The 21,431-nt window shown below is 42.6% G+C and overlaps 1 protein-coding gene across 1 annotated transcript in view; it reads left to right on the forward strand.

Annotated features, from left to right (window-relative positions):
* Positions 1–21,431, forward strand: part of vps37ba (VPS37B subunit of ESCRT-I a) — a 338,119-nt gene that overhangs the window by 304,265 nt on the left and 12,423 nt on the right. The window contains exon 2 of the mRNA XM_055655678.1: positions 11,248–11,362. Within this exon, the coding sequence (XP_055511653.1) occupies positions 11,273–11,362 (90 nt within the window). The 5' untranslated portion in view covers positions 11,248–11,272. The remainder of the gene's footprint in view (positions 1–11,247; positions 11,363–21,431) is intronic.

Here is a 21,431-nt window from a genome sequence, read left to right on the forward strand (position 1 = left end):
CAAGAAAAGAAAATTTAGTGATCTACGCCTAGAAACTGGCTCCATGGAACTTGTGTTCTTGCTGTAATTGTGTGATTGAGGTGGAAATGTGAGGACTGCAATACAACACCTACTGCCAATTAATTTCCCCAGGACCACAAACTTGCTGGAGGGAGGACAAACACATTGAGCAACAATAAGCACGTCACCCAAGGTGGCTAAGATGGATCTCATGCCTGCATTGAAGCATCAATATGCCAGCTAAAATAAACTGATATGTTTGCTGGAAAGGTTGCATTGAGTTAGTGTGAATATAAATTAAGGACTTGTAGTTACTGAACATCTTGTGTGAACGTCCTAAAATGGAAGGCCACATTTGGAGTATTGTGTTCAGTTTTGGTCATCCTGTTATGGAAAAGATGTTGTTAAGCTTGAAAGAGTGCTGAGAAGATTTACAAGGATGTTGTCAGGACTTGAGGGCATGAGCTATAGGGAGAGGTTGGGCAGTCCAGGATATTATTTTTGGAGTGCAGGAGGATGAGGGATGATCTCATAGAGGTGTATAAGATCACGAGAGGAATAGATTGGGGTAGATGCAGTAATTTACCCAGAGTAGGGGAATCAGAAACCAGGGACCATAGGTTTAAGGTGAGAATGGAAAGATTTAATAGACATCTGAGGGGGAAACTTTTTCACACCGATGGTGGTGGGTATATGGAACAAGCTGCCAGAGGAGTTAGTTGTGGCAGGTACTATAACATCATTTAATAGACATTTGGACAGGTACAAGGATAGGACAGGTTTAGAATGATATGGGCCAAACATGGACAGGCTGGACTAATGTACATAGGGCATCTTGATCAGCATTGGCAATTTGGGCCACAGGGCCTGTTTCAGTGCTGTATGAACCTGTGACTCTGTTTCACAGTCGGTGAGTTTGGGCAGGCTTTGAAGTTATCCACTTTGGCATCAAAAACAGGAAGGCAGATTATTATCTGTTTATTGAGAGATGAGAGAAGGGGGGAATCGGTGCAACACTGGATGTCCCTGGATGTCCCGTACACCAAAGATAGACACAAAGTCCTGGAGTAACTCAGCGGGTCAGGCAGCATCTCTGGAGAAAAAGGATGGGTGACATTCTTGGTAGGGACCCTTCTTCAGACTGTCCCATCCAACAGTCGCTGTAAAGGGCCTGTCCCACTATACCCACGTGCTTACCCAAGAGCTCTCCCGAGTTTAAAAAATAACCAAACTCGTGGGAAGTACGTAGAATGTACGTAGCGGGTACGTCGGAGCTCGGGACATCTCTTAGCGGCTCGTAGCGCTAATAGCAGGTACTCGGGAAACGCGGTAAGCTTGTGAAGTTTTTTCAACATGTTGAAAAATGTCCATGAGAGCCCTGAGTTCCTACGAGCGGCTATTACTAGCGATCTTACAATACTTACCTTCAGCGGCGCTGCAGTTCTGCCACTGGCTGTGTGCGCGACTTTGGCGCCTTTGAGGGGGGGGAAGTGGGATTAAAATGCCATTTTGTACTGCCTATCAGAGGCGGACTTTCTCGGGCTGCTAAGCTGCTGAAGAAAAATTGATCCGACTTCCGTTCGCCCAATATATTTTTTTAAATATTTGGATTAAAATAAAAAGCGACTTCAAACGCCCTCAACGCCTACAACGTGACGGATCGCAAGAATGGGACGAAACAAGATATAAGTTGTTTACTTTACATATAATCTTGCTTCATGGAATGGCTTTAATATAATTTTACGTTGCGAAAATGTGATTTGGGCCCCGTACGAACCGCCAGTGTTTTTCCTGCCGATATGGGGTACAAATTCACCGCAAATGCAACATTCCAATCGAACGCGTTCCAGAAGCAAGATGATTAAGATGCCCATTGTTTTTGGGGATGCCGTCTAAATTGTCTATATTTTGTGATATTCTCTCTCTCCATGATCATTATTTTTAAACTAAATATTCACAACAGTTTGAGTCGCATGTATTGTGCAAAAAACAATAATTTGATTATATTTTGGGTGGATGTTTCTAGATTAATTTATGGGAATTAAACATTCCTTACATCTGGGATATAAATTCATGACAGATTTAAAAATCATGTTTTCTTGTGTGAATGGGATTAATTTGTTATTTGGATATTTAGGCTATTAAAAAACATTATCCTTTTCTTAAGAAATGGAATCTACAGGACATTCTTAATGGGAAAGTAGTGGGCACTAAGGCATGTCATGCGTGGTTTGAAGAGCAAAAACTTGTAGTTTACAATGCCAAAATTGAAAAGTTGAGGAAAAACAAGGTGTACAGAGTTGCTTATTGGTTACAATCTGAGGAGTATGATGATGCTACTGATTATGATGTGCCAATGTCAAGGGGAATTAGCTCAAATGGTAGAGCGCTCGCTTAGCATGTGAGAGGTAGCGGGATCGATGCCCGCATTCTCCATTGGTATTTTGAAGATTCAAACAAGGGGACGTGACTTGAGAATTAAGGGACAGAAGTTTAGGGGTAACATGACGGGGAACTTCTTTACTCAGAGAGTGGTGGCTGTGTGGAATGAGCTTCCAGTGAAGGTGGTGGAGGCAGGTTCGTTTTTTATCATTTAAAAATAAATTGGATAGTTATATGGACGGGAAAGGAATGGAGGGTTATGGTCTGAACGCAGGTGTATGGGACTAGGGGAGAATACGTGTTCGGCACGGACTAGAAGGGTCGAGATGGCCTGTTTCCGTGCTGTAATTGTTTTATGGTTAATGTACCAGCTAGCAACTGATCTTCTCCATAAAGACTTGGTCTATTGCTAGAAATTGTAATTTATTAACCTACCTGTTACGGACTTACAGCATATTATACAATAATATTAAAGTTCTGACGTTGAGAATATCACATTTTTGAATTTTCAAGGCAGTCTGGATTTTTGTTACTATTTCCGTCACAACGGTCAATTTTGTAATTAGCTACAATTAGGTAATTAACTAATTATATGCTTTAATTTCAGGTCATCCAAGGTAGAAGTTTTATATTTGTTTCAGAATGCTTCATTCTATAATAACTGAAAATTTCATTCAGTTCTCTTAATTTTTAAGAAAGTTATGAGCTTTTGACTGTCCTCGATCACAGCTTTTGTGTTAAGTCAATGGAAAAGCAATAGGGAACAAGATGCTAATTTCTGAGTATGAAAATGGCCATAACATTTTTAATACTGAAGGTATGAAAACAAATTAGGTGTCAAATTAAACTTCTTTTTATGCTTTATCTGATGAGATAAATTGCAGACTTGATTTTTAAAATCTCAAAATCTTGTAGCATTGCTATTATTACCGTAATTCTCCGAGTTCAAATCAAGGGGACACTCGGGAGAACTCATGAATTACGTCATACAGTGGGACAGGCCCTTAAGTAAGCATTCAGGCAACAGGCAATTTAAAAATGCCAGTCGTATGTTAGTGAGATAAATTTAATACAAGGATGACAGAGCCAAAAAGCAAACTTCTGCAGAGACTCGCCTGAACATTTCCTTCGCTCCATAGATGAGTTTTTCCAGCTTTTTTGTGTACCTTCTGCAGAGACTCGGCAGGTCAGGCAGCATCGGTGGAAGGAAATGGACAGTTGATGTTTTAGGTCAGGACCCATCCACAAGACTGGAGTGGAGGGGAGAGAGCTGGTTGATTGAGGTTGGGGGAAGGGGTAGGTCAAGAACCATCAAGTGATAGTTGGATCAAGGTAAGGTGGGGTTGATTGTAAAATGAGTCGGGTGCAGAAGAGATGAGTGGAAATTGACCAAAGGCTGGCGTGTGGAAGGCAGTGGTCTATTTCATTATCCTACAGAATACAGATTGACAGGACTCCGAGGAGGAGTGCAGCCCTTGTGCTAGATCTGTACAAAATCCTGGTTCAATAACAGTGTTGTGAGCAGGAAGCTTTTCACCAGATTCCCTCTCCACTTTTCATCTCCACTTTAAATCTGCCTCCCTGTTTCTGACTCATTTACAATCTTTACCAAAGCCAATTAACCTACAAACCTGAACACCTTTGTAGTGTGGGAAAAAGCCACGTGGTCACGGGGAGAACATACCAACTCCGTACAGACAGCACCCATAATCAGGATCAAACCCAGGCCTTTGGCATTGTAAGGCAGCAACTTTACTGTTATGCCGCACTTTGTGTTAATTTGTGTTTACTGACACTTCTGTGGAGTGCTTTGGGACACTTGGGCAACACTAAATACATTGCATAAATGGAACGATTCTGCGCTGAACACTGGGATTTGATATTGGTTGTGGCATCCACAACAACAACTGATATAAGCTTTTCAAATTACAGTCAGCAATGTGAACATTTACGGTTCATTTTTGCCTGAAATCATGGATGCGCTTCAAGGCTCAATTAACTTGTAATGTTGAAAAAGCTTTGAATAATTAAATTGCAGTGTGAAACAAGGCAACGTTACATCTTTCCACTTTAGTTCAGCTTTTAAGAGATACAAATTGGAAACAGGAACTTCTGCCAAGCAAGTCCACACCAACCATCGATCACCCGTTCACACTAGTTCTATGTCATCCCACTTTCTTGAACACTCTCGGCACACTAGGGGGCTTTTACCGAGGCCACAAACCTGCGCGACTTTGGGATGTGGGAGGAAACTGGAGCACCCAGAAGAAACCCATACAGTCACAGGGAGAACGTGCAAACTCCACGTAGGCAGCACCTGAGGTCAGGATCGAACTGTGCTGGTGCTGTGAGGATCTTTATGGACCTCAGCATTTTCAAGCCCAACAGCCACATGCATGACATTAACTGGGGATCTAACTGTTGGAAATACACATTGAAGCCAGAAAAGTAATGTATTTTCAGTTAGGGCAGAGAACTGATTTTTTTTTTAAACAAAGTTTAAACAAATTTAAAACAAGGATAACACTGTTTAAAAATGCTGATGTCAATGTGTACCAATTCATCTTTTCTTTTGATTATCAAGGGTACTTACAGCAGAGGGTGAGTTGGTTAACAGAATTTGCTGTTGAAACTAAATGCTGAACGGCTGAGAAACAAACTCCATATACTTTGCAATCAAGCACTTTGTTTGACTAGATCTTCTTGCAAAATTATCAAATAGATTGTGAGCTCAAATTTCAACTTCCTGAAATGAATTCTCACTCACTGCAAGAATTCTGGGACAGAAAGTAGCTCAAGAAATGCGAGTCTTGGTATTGCCTGCATATGTGGAGAACCTGTGTCTGTTATATATAATTCTACAGAAATCTTATACATTTTGGGTTTACCACTTTAGTTATTTGAAATTTATGGTGCATGTTTCTGTCAGCAGTCTTGCATTAAATTGAGAAATGCATAATTCCTTGCAATGTGTCGCAATTGCGGTTCATCCAAAAAGCTGCCGCCCAAATAATTGCTTATTTATTTACTTCTGCCATTTATTTACATTGCAAGGGTTGACACATTGTTCAATTGAATACAAGACTTCCTATAGAAATGTGAGCACAAACGTAAAATTCGAAAAATTGAAAATATAATTACAATTAAAACCACAAGCAGATATATATCTATAATAATAATAAATTTTATTTATGTGCGCCTTTCAAGAGTCTCAAGGACACCTTACAAAAATTGTAAGGGATGAAAAGGGAGGGGGACGTGGGGCTAAGCATAGGCAGAGGTGATGAGATGGGTCTTGAGGAGGAACTGGAAGATGGTGAGGGACACGGAATTGTGGATCAGTTGGGGCAGGGAGTTCCAGATCCTGGGAGCTGCCCTGGAGAAGGCTCTGTCCCCAAAACTGCGGAGGTTGGACTTGTGGATGGAGAGGAGACCGGCTGATGTGGATCTAAGGGACCGTGAGGGTTGGTAGGGGGGCCATATGGTGGAGGGCTTTGTAGGTGAGGACCAGGATTTTGTAGGTGATCCGGTGGGAGATGGGAAGCCAGTGAAGTTGTTTGAGGACTGGAGTGATGTGATGCCAGGATTTGGTGTGGGTGATGAGTCGGGCTATCTGTTCATTATATGCTATTCTATGTAAGTTACTAAAATTGTAATCTTTGCACATAAATTCTATTTTTAACAGGAATTACATTCTCGCGTGATAGTGGATTAGTTTCAACAATGTCAACGATATAATTATATCTAGTGCCATCTGGTCTCATTTGCACCACTCCCTGTTTCTATCTATGCAGCATCTCTAAACTAAACTAATCTAAACACTCCAACCAAATGACTGTGTGGTTGGAGATAAGGACATTGATGTAAGAAATCCTTCTTCAGTCTGAAGAAGGGTTTCGGGCTGAAACATTGCCTATTTCCTTCGCTCCATAGATGCTGCTGCACCCGCTGAGTTTCTCCAGCTTTTTTGTGTACCTTCGATTTTCCAGCATCTGCAGTTCCTTCTTAAAAGCTTTAATGGCTCAATGGTCCTTTATTATCACGTGAACTGAGGTACAGTGAAATTCGATTTACTAAAGCCATACCAAAAAAGCAACAAGATACAAAACGTCATAAAAATGTAAACATAAACAGCCACCACAGCGGCGTGTGAGAATCCCTAGGGCACACAGCATAAGTGGGGACCCACCACCATCCAGGCCACACACACGCTCCTTCACCGTGATGTGACCAGAGTTGTACCCACCGCTGTCACTCTCTCTGCAGTCTCTCTGAGTGTTAGTGCTTGATTAAGTCCATTGTTTCAGTCATTGCCGTACTGCTGTGTCCTGGGCAATGTCAGACATACATTTTAAATGAGGATAATCAAAGGTATTCAAAATATTGCCCAATTAGTGCTCAGCTTGCGGTTTCCAATTATCCCATTTCTGACCCACTTTAGTGTTTAGATTAGTTTAATAATAATAATAATAATACATTTTATTTATGGGCGCCTTTCAAGAGTCTCAAGGACATCTTACAAAAATTTAAGGTAGAGGAAAAACATGTAAGGGGAGTGAAATAAATAGTAGAGACATGACTAGCACACAAAGTAAAGACAGAATTCAATTCAAAACACAATATGAGGCAATTAATGCACAGATGAAAAGGGAGGGGGACGTGGGGCTAAGGATAGGCAGAGGTGAAGAGATGGGTCTTGAGGCGGGACTGGAAGATGGTGAGGGACACACGGAATTGCGGATCAGTTGGGGGAGGGAGTTCCAGAGCCTGGGAGCTGCCCTGGAGAAGGCTCTGTCCCCAAAACTGCAGAGGTTGGACTTGTGGATGGAGAGGAGACCGGCTGATGTGGATCTGAGGGACCGTGAGGGTTGGTAGGGGGAGAGGAGGTCAGTGAGATATGGGGGGGCCAGATGGTGGAGGGCTTTGTAGGTGAGGATAAGGATTTTGTAGGTGATCTGGTGGGAGATGGGAAGCCAATGAAGTTGTTTGAGGACTGGAGTGATGTGATGCCAGGATTTGGTGTGGGTGATGAGTCGGGCGGCTGCGTTCTGGACCAGTTGGAGTCGGTTGATGTAGGTGGAGCTGATGCCAAGGAGACGTGAGTTGCAATAGTCCAGTCGGGAGGAGATGAAGGCATGGATGAGTCTTTCAGCAGCGGGAGGTGTGAGAGAGGGTCTGAGTTTGGCGATGTGGCGGAGATGAAAGAAGGAGGTTTTAATGACATGGCGGATGTGAGGCTCAAGGGTGGAATCAAAGATCACGCCAAGGTTGCGGACCTGGGGAGACAGTGGTGCCATCGATGGTGAGAGTGGGGTTATTGATTTTGCTGAGTTTAGTTTAGTGATACTGCATAGAAATAGGACCTTTGGCCCACCAGGTCCAACAATCATATACTAGTTCTATCCATCACTGTAGGGGCAATTTGCAGAAGCCAATTAACCTACAAACCTGCACGTCTTTAGAATGAGGGAGGAAACTGGAGCACCCGGAGAAAACTCAAGCAGTCACAATGGGAATGTGCAAACTCAATACATAGCCAGGATCAAACCTGGGTCTCACTGTGAAGCAGCTACTCTACTGCTGCGCCACCATGCCACAATGTTCTTCTAGTACTTTGTTAAGATTCCAGCATCTGCCGTCTCTTGCATCTCCAGGAATGTGAATATCCTGATTCCTGGCATCAGCTCCTTAGGGAATGTGTGCATCACTCCTCCTTGCTTCTATTCACCAGTAGATGTGTTAGTTAGTAACTTACAGAAGGAATTTGACAAGTGGTCACATAATTGACAAAAGGACACAAAGTGTGTAAAAGGAACTGCAGATGCTGGTTTAAACTAAAAATAGACACAAAATGTTGGGACAGGCAGCATCTCTGTAGAGAAGAAATGGGTGATGTTTTGGGTCCAGACCCTTCTTCAGACAATCCTTATTTGAAGAAGGGTTTTGACCCAAAATTCCACCCATTCCTTCGCTCCAAAGCGCACAAAGTGCTGGAGTAATTCAGCGGGTCAGGCAGCATCTCTAGAGAACATTGATTGATGACGTTTCGGGATGAGACTCTTCTTCAGATTCACATAATTGATCTAGCCTTCAAAATCAAAGGTCATAGAACAAACGGGATTGTAAAAGCACAAATGGAAAATTGGCTAAGTGACAGAAAAGAGAGTGGCTCTGAAGTGGTTGGCTTTGTTATTTGTTTATGACCGTTTACCGAGATACAGTGCAAATCTGTTTTGCCTGCTATTCAGGCAGATCATACTGAACAAGAGTATAACAGGTAATGCAAAAAGAGAAGGGAAACAGTGTATAAGGAATGTAATGTAAGCTACAGAGAAAGTTCAGGCGAATTTTCTCTTTTGTTCTATGGCCTTTGATCTTGACGGCAAGCTGAATTATGTGACACCTTATCAAGGTCTAAAGCTGACGAGGGAGGTTTACAATGGACTCTCCTGCATTACCTGCAGTCACCATCCGACACCCCAGAAATACCGATTTATTTACTCTGCTTCCTGTCTGTCAACTAACTTTCATTCAACGCTAGTATATTTTCCATCATTACCATGCCCAAACCAAAATGTCGCTAATCCATATTTTCCAGAGATGCTGCCTGATCCACTGAGTTACTCCAGAACTTTGTATCTTTTACAATAAACCAGCATCTGCAGTTCCCTGTGTCTACAGTTCCATGGTGATAAAACATAGAACAGTACAGCAGGCGAACAGGCACTTCGGCTCACAATGTCTGTTCCCAACATGACACAAGATCATTACTTATCTACCTATATCCCTCCATTCTCTGCTCATCCATATATGGTGCCAAAATATGGCGACTGTGCATTTGTGGATTGTGCAAAAGAATTTCACCATGCTGTGCATATGTGAGAATGAAGAACCATTGAATGATTTGCCCATCCAAAAGTCTTTTGAATGCCACTATTATATCTTCTTCGACCACCATCCCCTGTAGCACATTCCTGGAACTCACCACCTTCTGTGTTAAAAAAAAACCTGCCCTGCATATACACTTTAAACTTTGCCTTAAAGCTATGACTAGTATTTGATTTTCCCATCTTGAGAAAAAGATTCTGACTGTCTACCCTGTCTATGCCTCTCATAATATGCAATTAATGTAGAAACAAGGAACTGCAGATGCTGGTTAATACATAAAAGGCCACAAAGTGCTGGAGTAACTTAGTAGGTCAGTCAACATCTCTGGAGAACATGGACAGGTGACGTTTCGGGTCTAAAGAAGGGTTTAGTCCTGAAATGGCACCTATATCCATGTTCTCCAGAGATGCTGCCCGACCTGCTGAGTTACTCCAGCACTTTGTGTGTTTTGGTGGAATTAATTTCTTGCCCAATATGTTTCTTCTCCAAACGGCATAGCCACAGAGAGCTAAGTCATTGGTGAATGACAATCCCTTTTGACTGCATTTGTGTGGACTCTTTGTCTTGCATTGATCTCACTATTTATTTCTCTGCAGCTGCTGCATGACCTGCTGGCCATTTCCAAGCTTTTCACTACATTTTTAGTAACTGCATAGTCATGGTCATAGAGTCATACAGTGTAGAAACAGGCCCATTAGCCCAACTTGCCCACTATGATCAACATGCCCCATCTACACTAGCCCCTCGTACCTGCCTTTGGCCTATATCCCTGTAAACTTATCCTATCCATGTGCCTGTCTAATTGTTTCTTAAATGTTGCAATAGTACCTGCCTCAACTATCTCCTCTGACAGCTCGTTCCATACACCCACTACCTTTTGCATAGAAAAGTTACCCCTCAGGTTCCTATTAAATCATTCCCCTCTCACTTTAAACCTATGTCCTCAAGTTCTCGATTCCCCTACTCCAGACAAAACTCTGTGTGTCCATCCAGTCTATTCCTCTCATGGGTTATTCCCTTCATCATGTATCAATACACTGTCACTGGATCGATTGTAATCATGTATTGTCTTCCTGCTGATTGGCTAGCACGCAACAGAAATTGTGCACCTATTCCAACCCCCATCTCCCTTCTGTTTTTTGTTTTTTCTGTTTCTTGTTTTTTGTGCTAAATTGTATGTACGCACTGAGTACGAGCAGCTTTCAGTTTCACTGTACATGTATAGTGACAATAAATGGCATATCTATCTAACAAAAAGCTTTTCACTGTACCTCGGTACACATGACAATATACTGAAAGTACACAAAAATGCTGGAGAAACTCAACGGGTGCAGCAGCATCTATGGAGCGAAGGAAATAGGCAACGTTTAGGGCCGAAACGTTGCCTATTTCCTTCGCTCCATAGATGCTGCTGCGCCCGCTGAGTTTCTCCAATATTTTTGTGTACCTTCGATTTTCCAGCATCTGCAGTTCCTTCTTAAATGACAATATACTGAACTGATTTTGTACACCTCTATAAGATCACCCCTTATACTCCTTGGCTCCAAGGCATAGAGTCCTAACCTGCTCACCTACGGAACCGTGCAAAAAATTCATCCAACATTCTCGGAGGCTATACATACATTCAATACTGTTTACCCAAATCACAATTGTACCACACACTTTGCCATTCATGTGACCCACTGGCATGAATCCCTTCCCTTATTTTACAGGCAACATGCGCCTAGACTGTCACCTTCCCACACAGAGCCCTGGCTGCAGAAAGCTTCAGTGCATGTTGGTGTGAATGCACCTTATATAAATGCAGGGCAGTGCAATGCTTGCACCTTGAACCCACACCTGACATTGTTGTTGCACAGTCAGGGCGTGTGTCCCAGGGCTTCGCGTCACGGGCTCAGCGCGGCTGCCATTGGCGAGCGCGGACGTCAGTCAGAGGGGAGGAGGGCGCTGGGCGGCGTCGTCACTTCCGGCGGTGGCAGTGCGCGGGGGGTCGCCGGTCGCCATGGCGCTGCCCGACTTCAGCTCCCTCAGCCTGCACCAACTAAACGAGCTGCTGGAGGACGAGCACAAGCTCAACAACATGGCCGATGAGGTGGGTGGCCGGCCGGCCGGCAGGAGGAGAGCGGGCGATAACAAAGGAGTCCGGGGGGCCAGGGTTGGGCCCGGTGGGACCTCGGCATCCGGCAGGGGACGGGGCCCCGGGACGGGCAGGGCTTGGGCGGGCGGGCGGAGACCCCGGGACTGGGGCGGAGGGATGGGACCCCGGGGCTAGGCCTTGAGCGGGGGGATACCGGGACTGGTAGTGGACGGAGGGGAAAAGGAGTAGGGACAGGGGGAGGGAGTGGGAGTGGGAACAGGGACGGAGGGGAGTAGAAGGTATGGGAGTAGGGACTGGTGGGGTAGAAGGAGTGAGGACGGGGTTAGGAGTGGGAGTATGGGCGGGGTGTGGTCCATGGACGGGACGGAGAGGTCCGTGGACCCGGGGGGGGGGGGGGGGGGGGGGGGGAGAGATAGAGAGCCGGGGCCGGGAGGGGCGCGGACCTGGCGGTGGGGTAGAAGGAATGAGTTCAGGGATGGGGGGGGGGGGGGGTTAGTGGGAGTAGGTAGGGGGGGGTGTGGTCCATGGACCCGGGGGGGGGGGGGGGGGGATAGAGACCCGGGGCCGGGAGGGGCGCGGATCTGGGCGGTCGGAGATGGAGCAGTGGCCGAGCCAAGTTCCCTGGGCTTGGGGCTGAAGGAGCCGGCGCTGGTACCGGTGACTGCTCAGTGTTAACCAGTTCCAAGTTTCCGACGGGTAAACTAGCTTGTGTTTACTGTGTGATTCATAAACAGTTGTTGCGAGTAACCTCTGCAGTGTTTGAACAGAGGCTGAGAACCAGGAAACTAACCTTGGGATTAACCGGGTGGGTGGAGTCGGGGTGAGTTGTCACCTGGACTGCAAATGCTGGAGCCGTGAACAAAACGCAGCGTTGGAGGAACTCTGAGTCAGACAGCATCTGTGGAGGGAATGAGCAGACGACTTGCTGATTGGGACTTTTCTTCAGAATGGTTGTAGAAGGGGGAAGAAAGCTGGAAAAGGTAGATGGGTGGGACAAAGACAGATGGATGCGAGTGAGAGGGGTTAATTGGTAGATGGGTGGAACGACAAAGGCTAGCTAGAGGAAGGCAAAAGGGTGTCAGGTGAGGAGAGACGAGGTGGAGTGAAATGTAAATATCTGAAGAAGGGCCCTGACCTGAAATGTCACTTATTCATATTCTCCAGAGATACCACCCAACCTGCTGAGTTACTTCACTGCTTTTTGAGTGAAATATAAAGTTGGAGAGAGGAGTACATGACAAAGGCTAGAGCTGATAGGGATACAAAGTGGATAAGGAGAGAAGAGGGAAATGTAAGGAGCAGCCAGAGAGAGGGATATAGATGGGAGGGGAGATTAAATCAAAATGGACATGTGGAGTGCAAGTGAGCGTATAAAGGCTTTGTCCAACCCCCGTCCCCTCCCCTCCTTATAGTCAGAAGGGTCTAGACCTGAAGTGTCATCTGCCCATTCCCTCCACACATATGCTGCCTGACCTGTTAAGTTCCTCCAGGACATTATTTGTTTCCGACTGAACTTATAGACGTCTCTCTGTTTTAATCTTGTGCATGGTTTATAATGTCACTGCCCCTAAGTTGATGATTGGAATATTTTGTGCCAATTGCAGCAATGTTGCCTTCTGGAAAATTGGATAGGGAATTTGGGCATGTCAGTATTTTCAGGAAGTCAGTTACTAGTCAAAGTTTGGAAGTCACTTCCTTAGCTGCTCTCCCCCTCTATGCATGTATTGGAGAATATGCCAATAAAGATTGTTTAGAGATATGAAAGGAATTGCATTTCTTTCACCAGACCCTCGACCAAAACATCACCCACTCATTCTCTCCAGGGAATACTGCCTGTCCTGAGTTACTCCAGCATTCTGCATCTATATTTGGTATAAAGCAACATCTGCAGTTTCTTCCTAAACATTGAACATCAATATCCATCTGAGATTTATGCTAATTTCAGCCATGCTGCCTTGCCTTTCAATGTTATATGGCTTGCATATGGCTCATTTTGTTCTTGCCCTGTAATCTGTTTTGATCTGCAATTTCTACCTTTTTCTCCCCCTCCCCTCTCTGAAAAAAAGCAGCTCTGCTAGCGTGTGGTAGATCTTCTTGTTTTTGCCTTGCTTCCACATCTTGTTTCACTGAAGTTCCATTACTGTGGTTTATGACATGAGAATATTTTGTAGCAGCAGAATTTAGGATGTACTCTGCTTTTGCTTTGGTTGGTGGGAGAAAAAACAGCTTTCATTAGTGGTGCTAGAAGCTGGAAGGACTGGATAAGAACTATAGGTACTTGTTTTTGAAATAATTTGAAAACTGCAGCATTGTATTTGAAATGAGATGTTATTTAAATGAATCAGTACTCTAACTACTCAAATCTTGTGATTTCAATTCAATGGAGCTTTGCACTGAACAGTTTTATATTTACATCATTAGTTTGCTGCTGGTCCTATGTTCAAATGTGAGCGATATTTATGTAAGTCTAGATAGAATAGGTGGTGAATCCAGAAGCAGAGAAATGGAATGAGTAATGATGGATAATGGCAGTAGTGCTGCAGTTGTCATGACGATGATTTAAAGAAATAAGATAGACACAAAAAGCTGGAGTAACTCAGTGGGGCTGGCAGCATCTCTTGAGAGAAGGAATGGGTGACGTTTTGGGTCAATTCAATTCAATTGTCATTTGGACCCCTTGAGGTCCAAACGAAATGCCGTTTCTGCAGCCATACATTACAAACAAATAGACCCAAGACACAACATAATTTACATAAACATCCATCACATCGCTGTGATGGAAGGCCAAAAAAACTTATCTCTTCAGTCTTAACCTGAAATGTCACCCATTCCTTCTCTCCACAGATGCTATCTGTCCCGTTGAGTTACTCCAGTCTTTTGTGTCTACGGTTTAAACCAGCATCTGCAGTTCCTTCTTACTTAAAGAAATAATATGGCTTCTAGAATTGAGTTATTTGTTGTCCTCTGTGAAACAATGTCAAACTTGATAATACCGTTGAAAGGACGGGTAATTAAATGTGTATTGACTATTTCTTCTCGACAATTTATAAAAATATACATTTATAAATCTTTCCACATAACTCCGTGGAGTTATTTACATTATTTTCTGCTTCTAAACGCGGTACAAACAGGTTTATGTGATTTGTTTCTATAGCAGCTATTTAACTTGATAAGATATCTCTGCTCCCAGAATTATTACCAAATCAAATGTTTTGAGTAGCATCACATAGGAGGGAAAGAAGGAAGTTGTGGGTAAATATATAATTGGCATATACTTATATATTCCAGTGAACTTCTTAACTAGTAAAGGTAATCAGTGCTTTTGTTTCCTGGTTAATTTAGCAGAATACACATGTTACTGTGTCATACCATGCCCTCCATAATGTTTAGGACGAAGACCCATCTTTTATTTATTTGCCTCTGTACTCCACATGTGGTTAAAGTACACATTGTCAGATTTTAATAAAGGCTACATTTTGGTTTCACCATGTAGAAATTACAGCAGTGTTTATACATAGTCCCCCGTCCCCCCCCCTATTTCAGGGCACCATAAATTTGGGACACAGCAATGTCATGTAAATGAAAGTAGTCATGTTTAGTATTTTGTTGCATATCCTTTGCATGCAATGACTGCTTGAAGTCTGCAATTCATGGACATCACCAGTTGCTGGGTGGCTTCTCTGGTGATGCTCTACCAGCCATCTTTAACATGCTTGTTTTGGGGGCAAGTCCCTTCAGTTTTCTCTTCAGCACATAAAAGGCATTGGGTTCAGATTGGGTCTGGCTTGGCCACTCAAGAATTTACAATTTTTTAGCTTTGAAAATAGTATTTGTAGTTCAAATAACTGCCAATATGCTTCCTGAAAATTGAGAATCTAGCTTGATTTTCTTGGCAAGAGCCAACAGTTGAATTCTATTTTTCAATATCTACACTGGAGTGGCACTACTACAAAATTTCTCAATCACTTGTGCTACTTGCAAATAATATCCATCAATCCATTTTGCTAATTACCTTTGACTTTTCCTGTGTAAATGACTATTTCCTTGTGTTTCTAAAGTGCCCTTATGCTGGTTATAAACTGGTTGTAAACCAGCATGCATTTACCTTTAAGCCTGGCACATCACCAGTCACGGCCATCGATATAGGTTTGGCTTTATCACTGGTAATTCATTTATTTTTCTGTAACTTTTTAATATAATTGATGGCTTTACTATATGATTAGAAATCTAACATTTAACGGTATGAAAAAAAATCTACATTCTTAATTGGACCCAGATGTACATTCATAAGCTTTTCTTTTAAAAAGTGTAGCATCTTCACTTTGGCCGAGTCATCTGTGAAAAGCATCTATTTTCCGTTTTATTGACAGTGTAGTAGTGTCTCGATGTTTAAAAGTTTACAAGAATGTTGTTGGCACTTGGGTCTGGGCTATGGAGCTTGGGGCTGGTTAGGAGTTTCTTCTTTTAGTGCAGCTGCCTGAGGAGTGATCTAGAGGTGTAGAGAATAAAATCACGAGAGGAATAAATAGGGCAATGCACACTTTTACTTAGATAGGGGAATTAAGAACTAGATGACACACGTTTAATGTGAGATGGAAAAGATTTAATAGGAGTCTGAAGTGCAACATTTTCCGAGGATGGTGAGTATCTGGAATAAACTGCTAGAAGAAGTAGTTGAACCATGTGTATTATCAATATTTAAAAGACATTTGGACATTCACAGAATAGATTTAGAGGGGTGTGAGCCAGGCATGGGAAAATGGGACAATTGGATGGTCCACCTCGTCCATGCCGAGGTGGGTTACAGGGCCTGGATGAGGTGGGTTACAGGTCCTGCTTCCATGCTGTATGACTGATTCTGTGACTCAAGGTATTAGTGAAGACATTGACCAGTCGGAGAGAACTAACTTTAAGGAAAGTTGGGAGTATCTAAAAATTATTAAGGGATTTGATAAGTTAGTTAAATCTGGATTTTTTTTGGCCACAAGTTGAGGGGAAAATCCAAACCTGAGGTGATAAAAGGACAGTCACTAATGCAGTAGGACATTCATAAAGAATCCTTGTTTATCTGGATGGCAAGAATATGGAATGCAATTAAAGCACCTGATGAAGAAAGTGGCTGAAATGTTTGGGAGGAAGGTTATGTGACAAACGTCAGTGCAGATCCTCTGTGCAATCTCCAGAGACTCCAACTATGCAAATTATGGTATGATGGTTACAAGCTAATTTTCATAAAGTTAGAATGTTGAGGAAGTTGGCATAATTTCTTCTGTAGCAGGATCTTCTAATTATGAAATTGTTTGCATTCAAGCATGTCCATGTGGCATTGGCAGGAAGTGTTGGTTTCATTACCTGTAGTGAGATCAGTGTAGATGTTAACAGGACACTAATACAAGATAAAGAGAATTCCAGGCACGATGTCTACGCGTGAACCCCTTCTACTGTATCTTTATTGGATGTTCACTTGGCTGCGAAATGGGAATGGGAACATGCTACAGTGTGTTTGTTTATTGCGGAGGCACTTCAATTCATTTGAAATACCCGGACAGTTACGTAAAGGTCGGCACAGTGACGCAGTGGTAGAGTTGCTGCCTTACAGCGGCAGAGATCCGGGTTCAATCCTGACTACTGGTGCTGGCTGTACGCAGTTTGCATGTTCTTCATGTGATCGCTTGGGTTTTCTCTGGGGGTACATTCAGTTTCCCCCCACATTCCAAAGATGCGCAGGTTTGTAGGTTGATTGGCTTCTGTAAATTGTCCATAATGCCTAGGATAGAACTTGTGTATCGGTAATTGTGTTAGGCACGGACTTGGTGGGCTGAAGGGCATGTTTCTACGCTCTTTATCTCTCTAAACTCTCTAAGCTTTAATAACGGGGAACTACAGATTACTTCAGCATTGTGTCTTTCTCTCGACTGTATTATGATGGGCGAGTTGGCTCAAATTGTTGCCATGCAGTATGTGCTTGGGAAACTTAAGCCCAATTAAATTGTAGAAATTGTTTTGATGAAACCGATCGAGTGGAAAACTCCAGAGATATTGAGCCAAAGTCCATCAGATTTGTTTATTACTACATTCTGTTAATATTGCAGATTGTCAATGATTATTTCTACAATAATCTGTACCATACCATAAACCACCTGGAAGACAACCATTCAAACCTTTTGGAGAATTGAACTGTGCCTCACTAATTTGTAGCTTAAATTAGTAGCATTATTATGTTAATTGCTCAATGGACCATCGCTGCTTGTATGCCAGAAGTCTCTTGAGTTAACAGATTTGAATTTTTGTCTAAATTTAAATAATTTTATATTTTCTCTTTTCTACCTTCCTTCCCCCAAAATAGCTTTCTTTATGCAGGGCTTCCCTTCTGAAGGTACATGAGGGGGATATCAAAAAGACAATTTTAGCAACATTTTAGTCAAATGTTTAGGATTGTAGAATCCTGCAGCACCAGAGAAGACGGGTGAATAAGTAGGATTATGTTGGCTTATTTTAAACTCTTCTATTAATACGTTATGGATAAATCAAGTAACTCTTTGAGAGCCTTAAGTGCCTGCCGTTATTAAATATTTTCCTGCCTGTGCAGCAAGTAGGTATTTGAATGTGGTTATTTCAACTATAAATAGCCGAAAGATTTAACAAGTGTAATGAAAGCCACTGGAAAATCTATTCATTGAAAACTGAATAGTCCTTTTCATTGTTGAACAGGTTATAAGCAAGTGATATCACTGAAATTGTTTGGGAGAGGGAAATGTACAACAGTGGAGCAGTTGTACTTGTAGACTAAAATTAATTCAGCATTTTTAAGCCACGAGTGTAATATTACTTGTAATAATTTTTTTATTTCATTTTGAAAAATACAAGATCCTAATTCTAAATTATAGAAAATTGACATAACTGAAGAGAACCAACCGCTTGTTTGTTTTATTCAATCTCACTTGTCAGTGTAGTAGTTTAAAGAACTTCAGGTGCACTGCCCCATGTTACAAACACTCGTTGCACAACCTGTGCATTTGTGCGAGCATTTGGGACTCTGGCGGGGATGGATTTGCGGACTGCACGGATGTTCTGTTGTGCGGGAATTTGTTTCGTAGGAATGCAATTTTCAAGAGATTTAGATTTAGTTCTTAGGGCTAAGGGAATCAAGTGATATGGGGGAAAAAGCCAGAACGGGGTACTGATTTTGAATGATCAGCCATGATCATATTGAATGGTGGTGCTGGCTCGAGGGCCCAAATGGCCTACTCCTCTCCTATTTTCTATTTAATCTTATTGCACCTTGCAGAGAGATGTGGTTGGGTTAAACGCCCAGGTTTAACAGGGTGCCCTTGGTTGGCCCGTGTTGAATTTAAATATATTGTCAGCTGGCCACATTTCCACCCTTCTGTGTTATGAGCAGTTCTCATGAACGATTCCCTGCTACAACCCGGCAGGTTCTGTAGATTGTAACTCTGGAGACTTTCTCGTCTTTACGTACATTTCTTCTCTTCTAAAATCTCTGTAGTCTATGCCCTATTAAAGCCTTCCAACAAAAAGATAACTGAGATTGGATGAGCTAAATTTTCACATTTCAATTTTTTTTTCCTTCAATCCTCCTAAAGGAAGCAACCCCTGATATCTGGAGTGAGTTGCCAGAGATAACGGTGAGGGCCATTAAGAAATGGTACTGGAATGAGCAAGGCAAGGAGGGGTATGGAATTAATGTAAGCAAGTGGGATTGGTATAGCTAGGCGTGATGGTTGGCATATGTATGGCAGGCCAAAGGGTATGTTTGTGTGCTGTATATATTCAAGCTGGTCAAGTGATGTTAGTCATTTATATCTTGGAATAACCATGTATCTTATCGCACATTAAAAGCATTTACGCTAAGAACTTGAATTGCACAGATGTAAACATGCAAACCAAAAATGTATTTTTAATGTAGTACTGACCACCCTGGGTAATGAATGGGACTATTTTCCAGAGACCTTAAGTTGATCTTGTCTGCACATTGGGGAATCCACAAATGCGGCTGTCACTCTACTCAACAACGTACCTCGGTGACTGCCAACCACCACCACCCCCCCCCCCCCCCCCCCCCCCCCCCCCCCCCCCCCCCCCCCCCCCCCCCCCCCCCCCCCCCCCCCCCCGGACACTTATTATTTTTTTTAATTCAAATCGTTTGCTATGTCGCTCTTCAAGGGAGATGCTAAATGCATTTCGTTGTCTCTGTACTGTACACTGACAATGACAATTAAAATTGAATATGAATCTGAATCTGAAAATCACACTAATGATTATCCCTCCACAATATTGTAATCAATGGCATTAAAAGCACATGAGACCGATGGAAAAGAACAATGATTAAAAGTGGAAAGAGAGGAAACTAATTCTGCCGTTGGTAGGAACAAATATATGTATGTGCATACATTGTACTTCTGAATTTAATGGGAGCTTGCTCATGCAGGTGTCCATAAGTCAGGCAATTGTAACCCAGGAGGTAGAGGGGCCATAAAATAAAATGGCACACCTTAAAATAATAACAGAAATTAAATGTCATATATTTCTTGGTAATCACTGCAAAATGTTTTGCTTCTGATTTGCTGCTTTGATGTTATATTTCTTTAGTAAATATTTGAATGTGGGCTGATTAGAACTTCTCTTTGAACTTGAGTTAAGTAACAATGCGCACTCAGCATTAAAGCACAAGTCTTTCTTGCAGTGTCATTGGAGTTAGCACTAGGAAGCTGTGCAGCAGTTGGTGCTTCCTAACTGCAGGATTGCTAGGGTCAGCTGGCTCAGAACTTGTGAGAATTTAGAGGGTGTAATCTGTATTTTCACCTTGTTTTCAGTCCGTACAGCAGAGTTCATTCTTTTCATAAAGGCTCTGATCTTCTGCAGTGTTAAATTGACTTCTAATCTTGGCACTGGCTCGTATTTATAAAGTGTATAATCATATAACAATTACAGCACGGAAACATGCCATCACGGCCCTACAAGTCCATGCCGAACAATTATTTTCCCTTAGTCCCACCTGCCTGCACTCATACCATAACCCTCCATTCCTTTCTCATCCATATGCCTATCCAATTTATTTTTAAATGATACCAACGAACCTGCCTCCACCACTTCCACTGGAAGCTCATTCCACACCGCTACCACTCTCTGAGTAAAGAAGTTCCCCCTCATTTACCCCTAAACCTCTGTCCCTTAATTCTGAAGTCCTCTTGTTTGAATCTTCCCTATTCTCAAAGGGAAAAGCTTATCCACATCAACTCTGTCTATCCCTCTCATCATTTTAAAGACCTCTATCAAGTCCCCCCCCCTTAACCTTCTGCGCTCCAGAGAATAAAGACATAATTTATTCAACCTTTCTCTGTAACTTAGTTGTTGAAACCCAGGCAACATTCTAGTAAATCTCCTCTGTACTCTCTCTATTTATCACATGGGCAATGCTCTAGGATTTCACCACAATTTATAATCATTGGACATTTTACTGCAGATAAGAAAGGAATGTTTTTTAGTTTATTATCAAAGCCACGTCACTTGTACACTCACGCTATTAATTTTCTTGACTAATCAGATATAACTGCATGAGGCATCAGTGTTAAAAGCAAAAGTTGCAGCACATCTCTTTAAAATAAGAGCTGAATTGATGGATCATTTCTTGCACCTTGTAGCCACATTGTTTAAATGATTGGTCAATCTGAGTTGCTGGTTAGTCATGACACCCAGGATGCTAATGATGGAATTCAATGGCTAGACTTCCATGATTAATTGTGAATTGAGAGTGTGCTTGGATTGTGATAGAAAACTTTGTCATATTGCCTTGGAGGATGCTTGTCTGGCTTTTGCCCAGCTTGTTGATCTCAGTTTAGATGCAGGATTTGAGGAGAACTTTGCAAAATCAACTGGACTTGAAGTGACTTTGTGCCTATAGCTCTCAGTGGACCATCTGTTTAGATTAGAGATACTGCACGGAAGCAGGCCCTTCGGCACACCGAGTCCGCACTGATCTGCGATCCCTGCACACATTATCCTACACACACACTAAGGACAATTTGCATTTAAAACAATTAAC

This window comes from Leucoraja erinacea, chromosome 25 (genome assembly GCF_028641065.1).
Source record: "Leucoraja erinacea ecotype New England chromosome 25, Leri_hhj_1, whole genome shotgun sequence".
NCBI lineage: Eukaryota > Metazoa > Chordata > Chondrichthyes > Rajiformes > Rajidae > Leucoraja > Leucoraja erinaceus.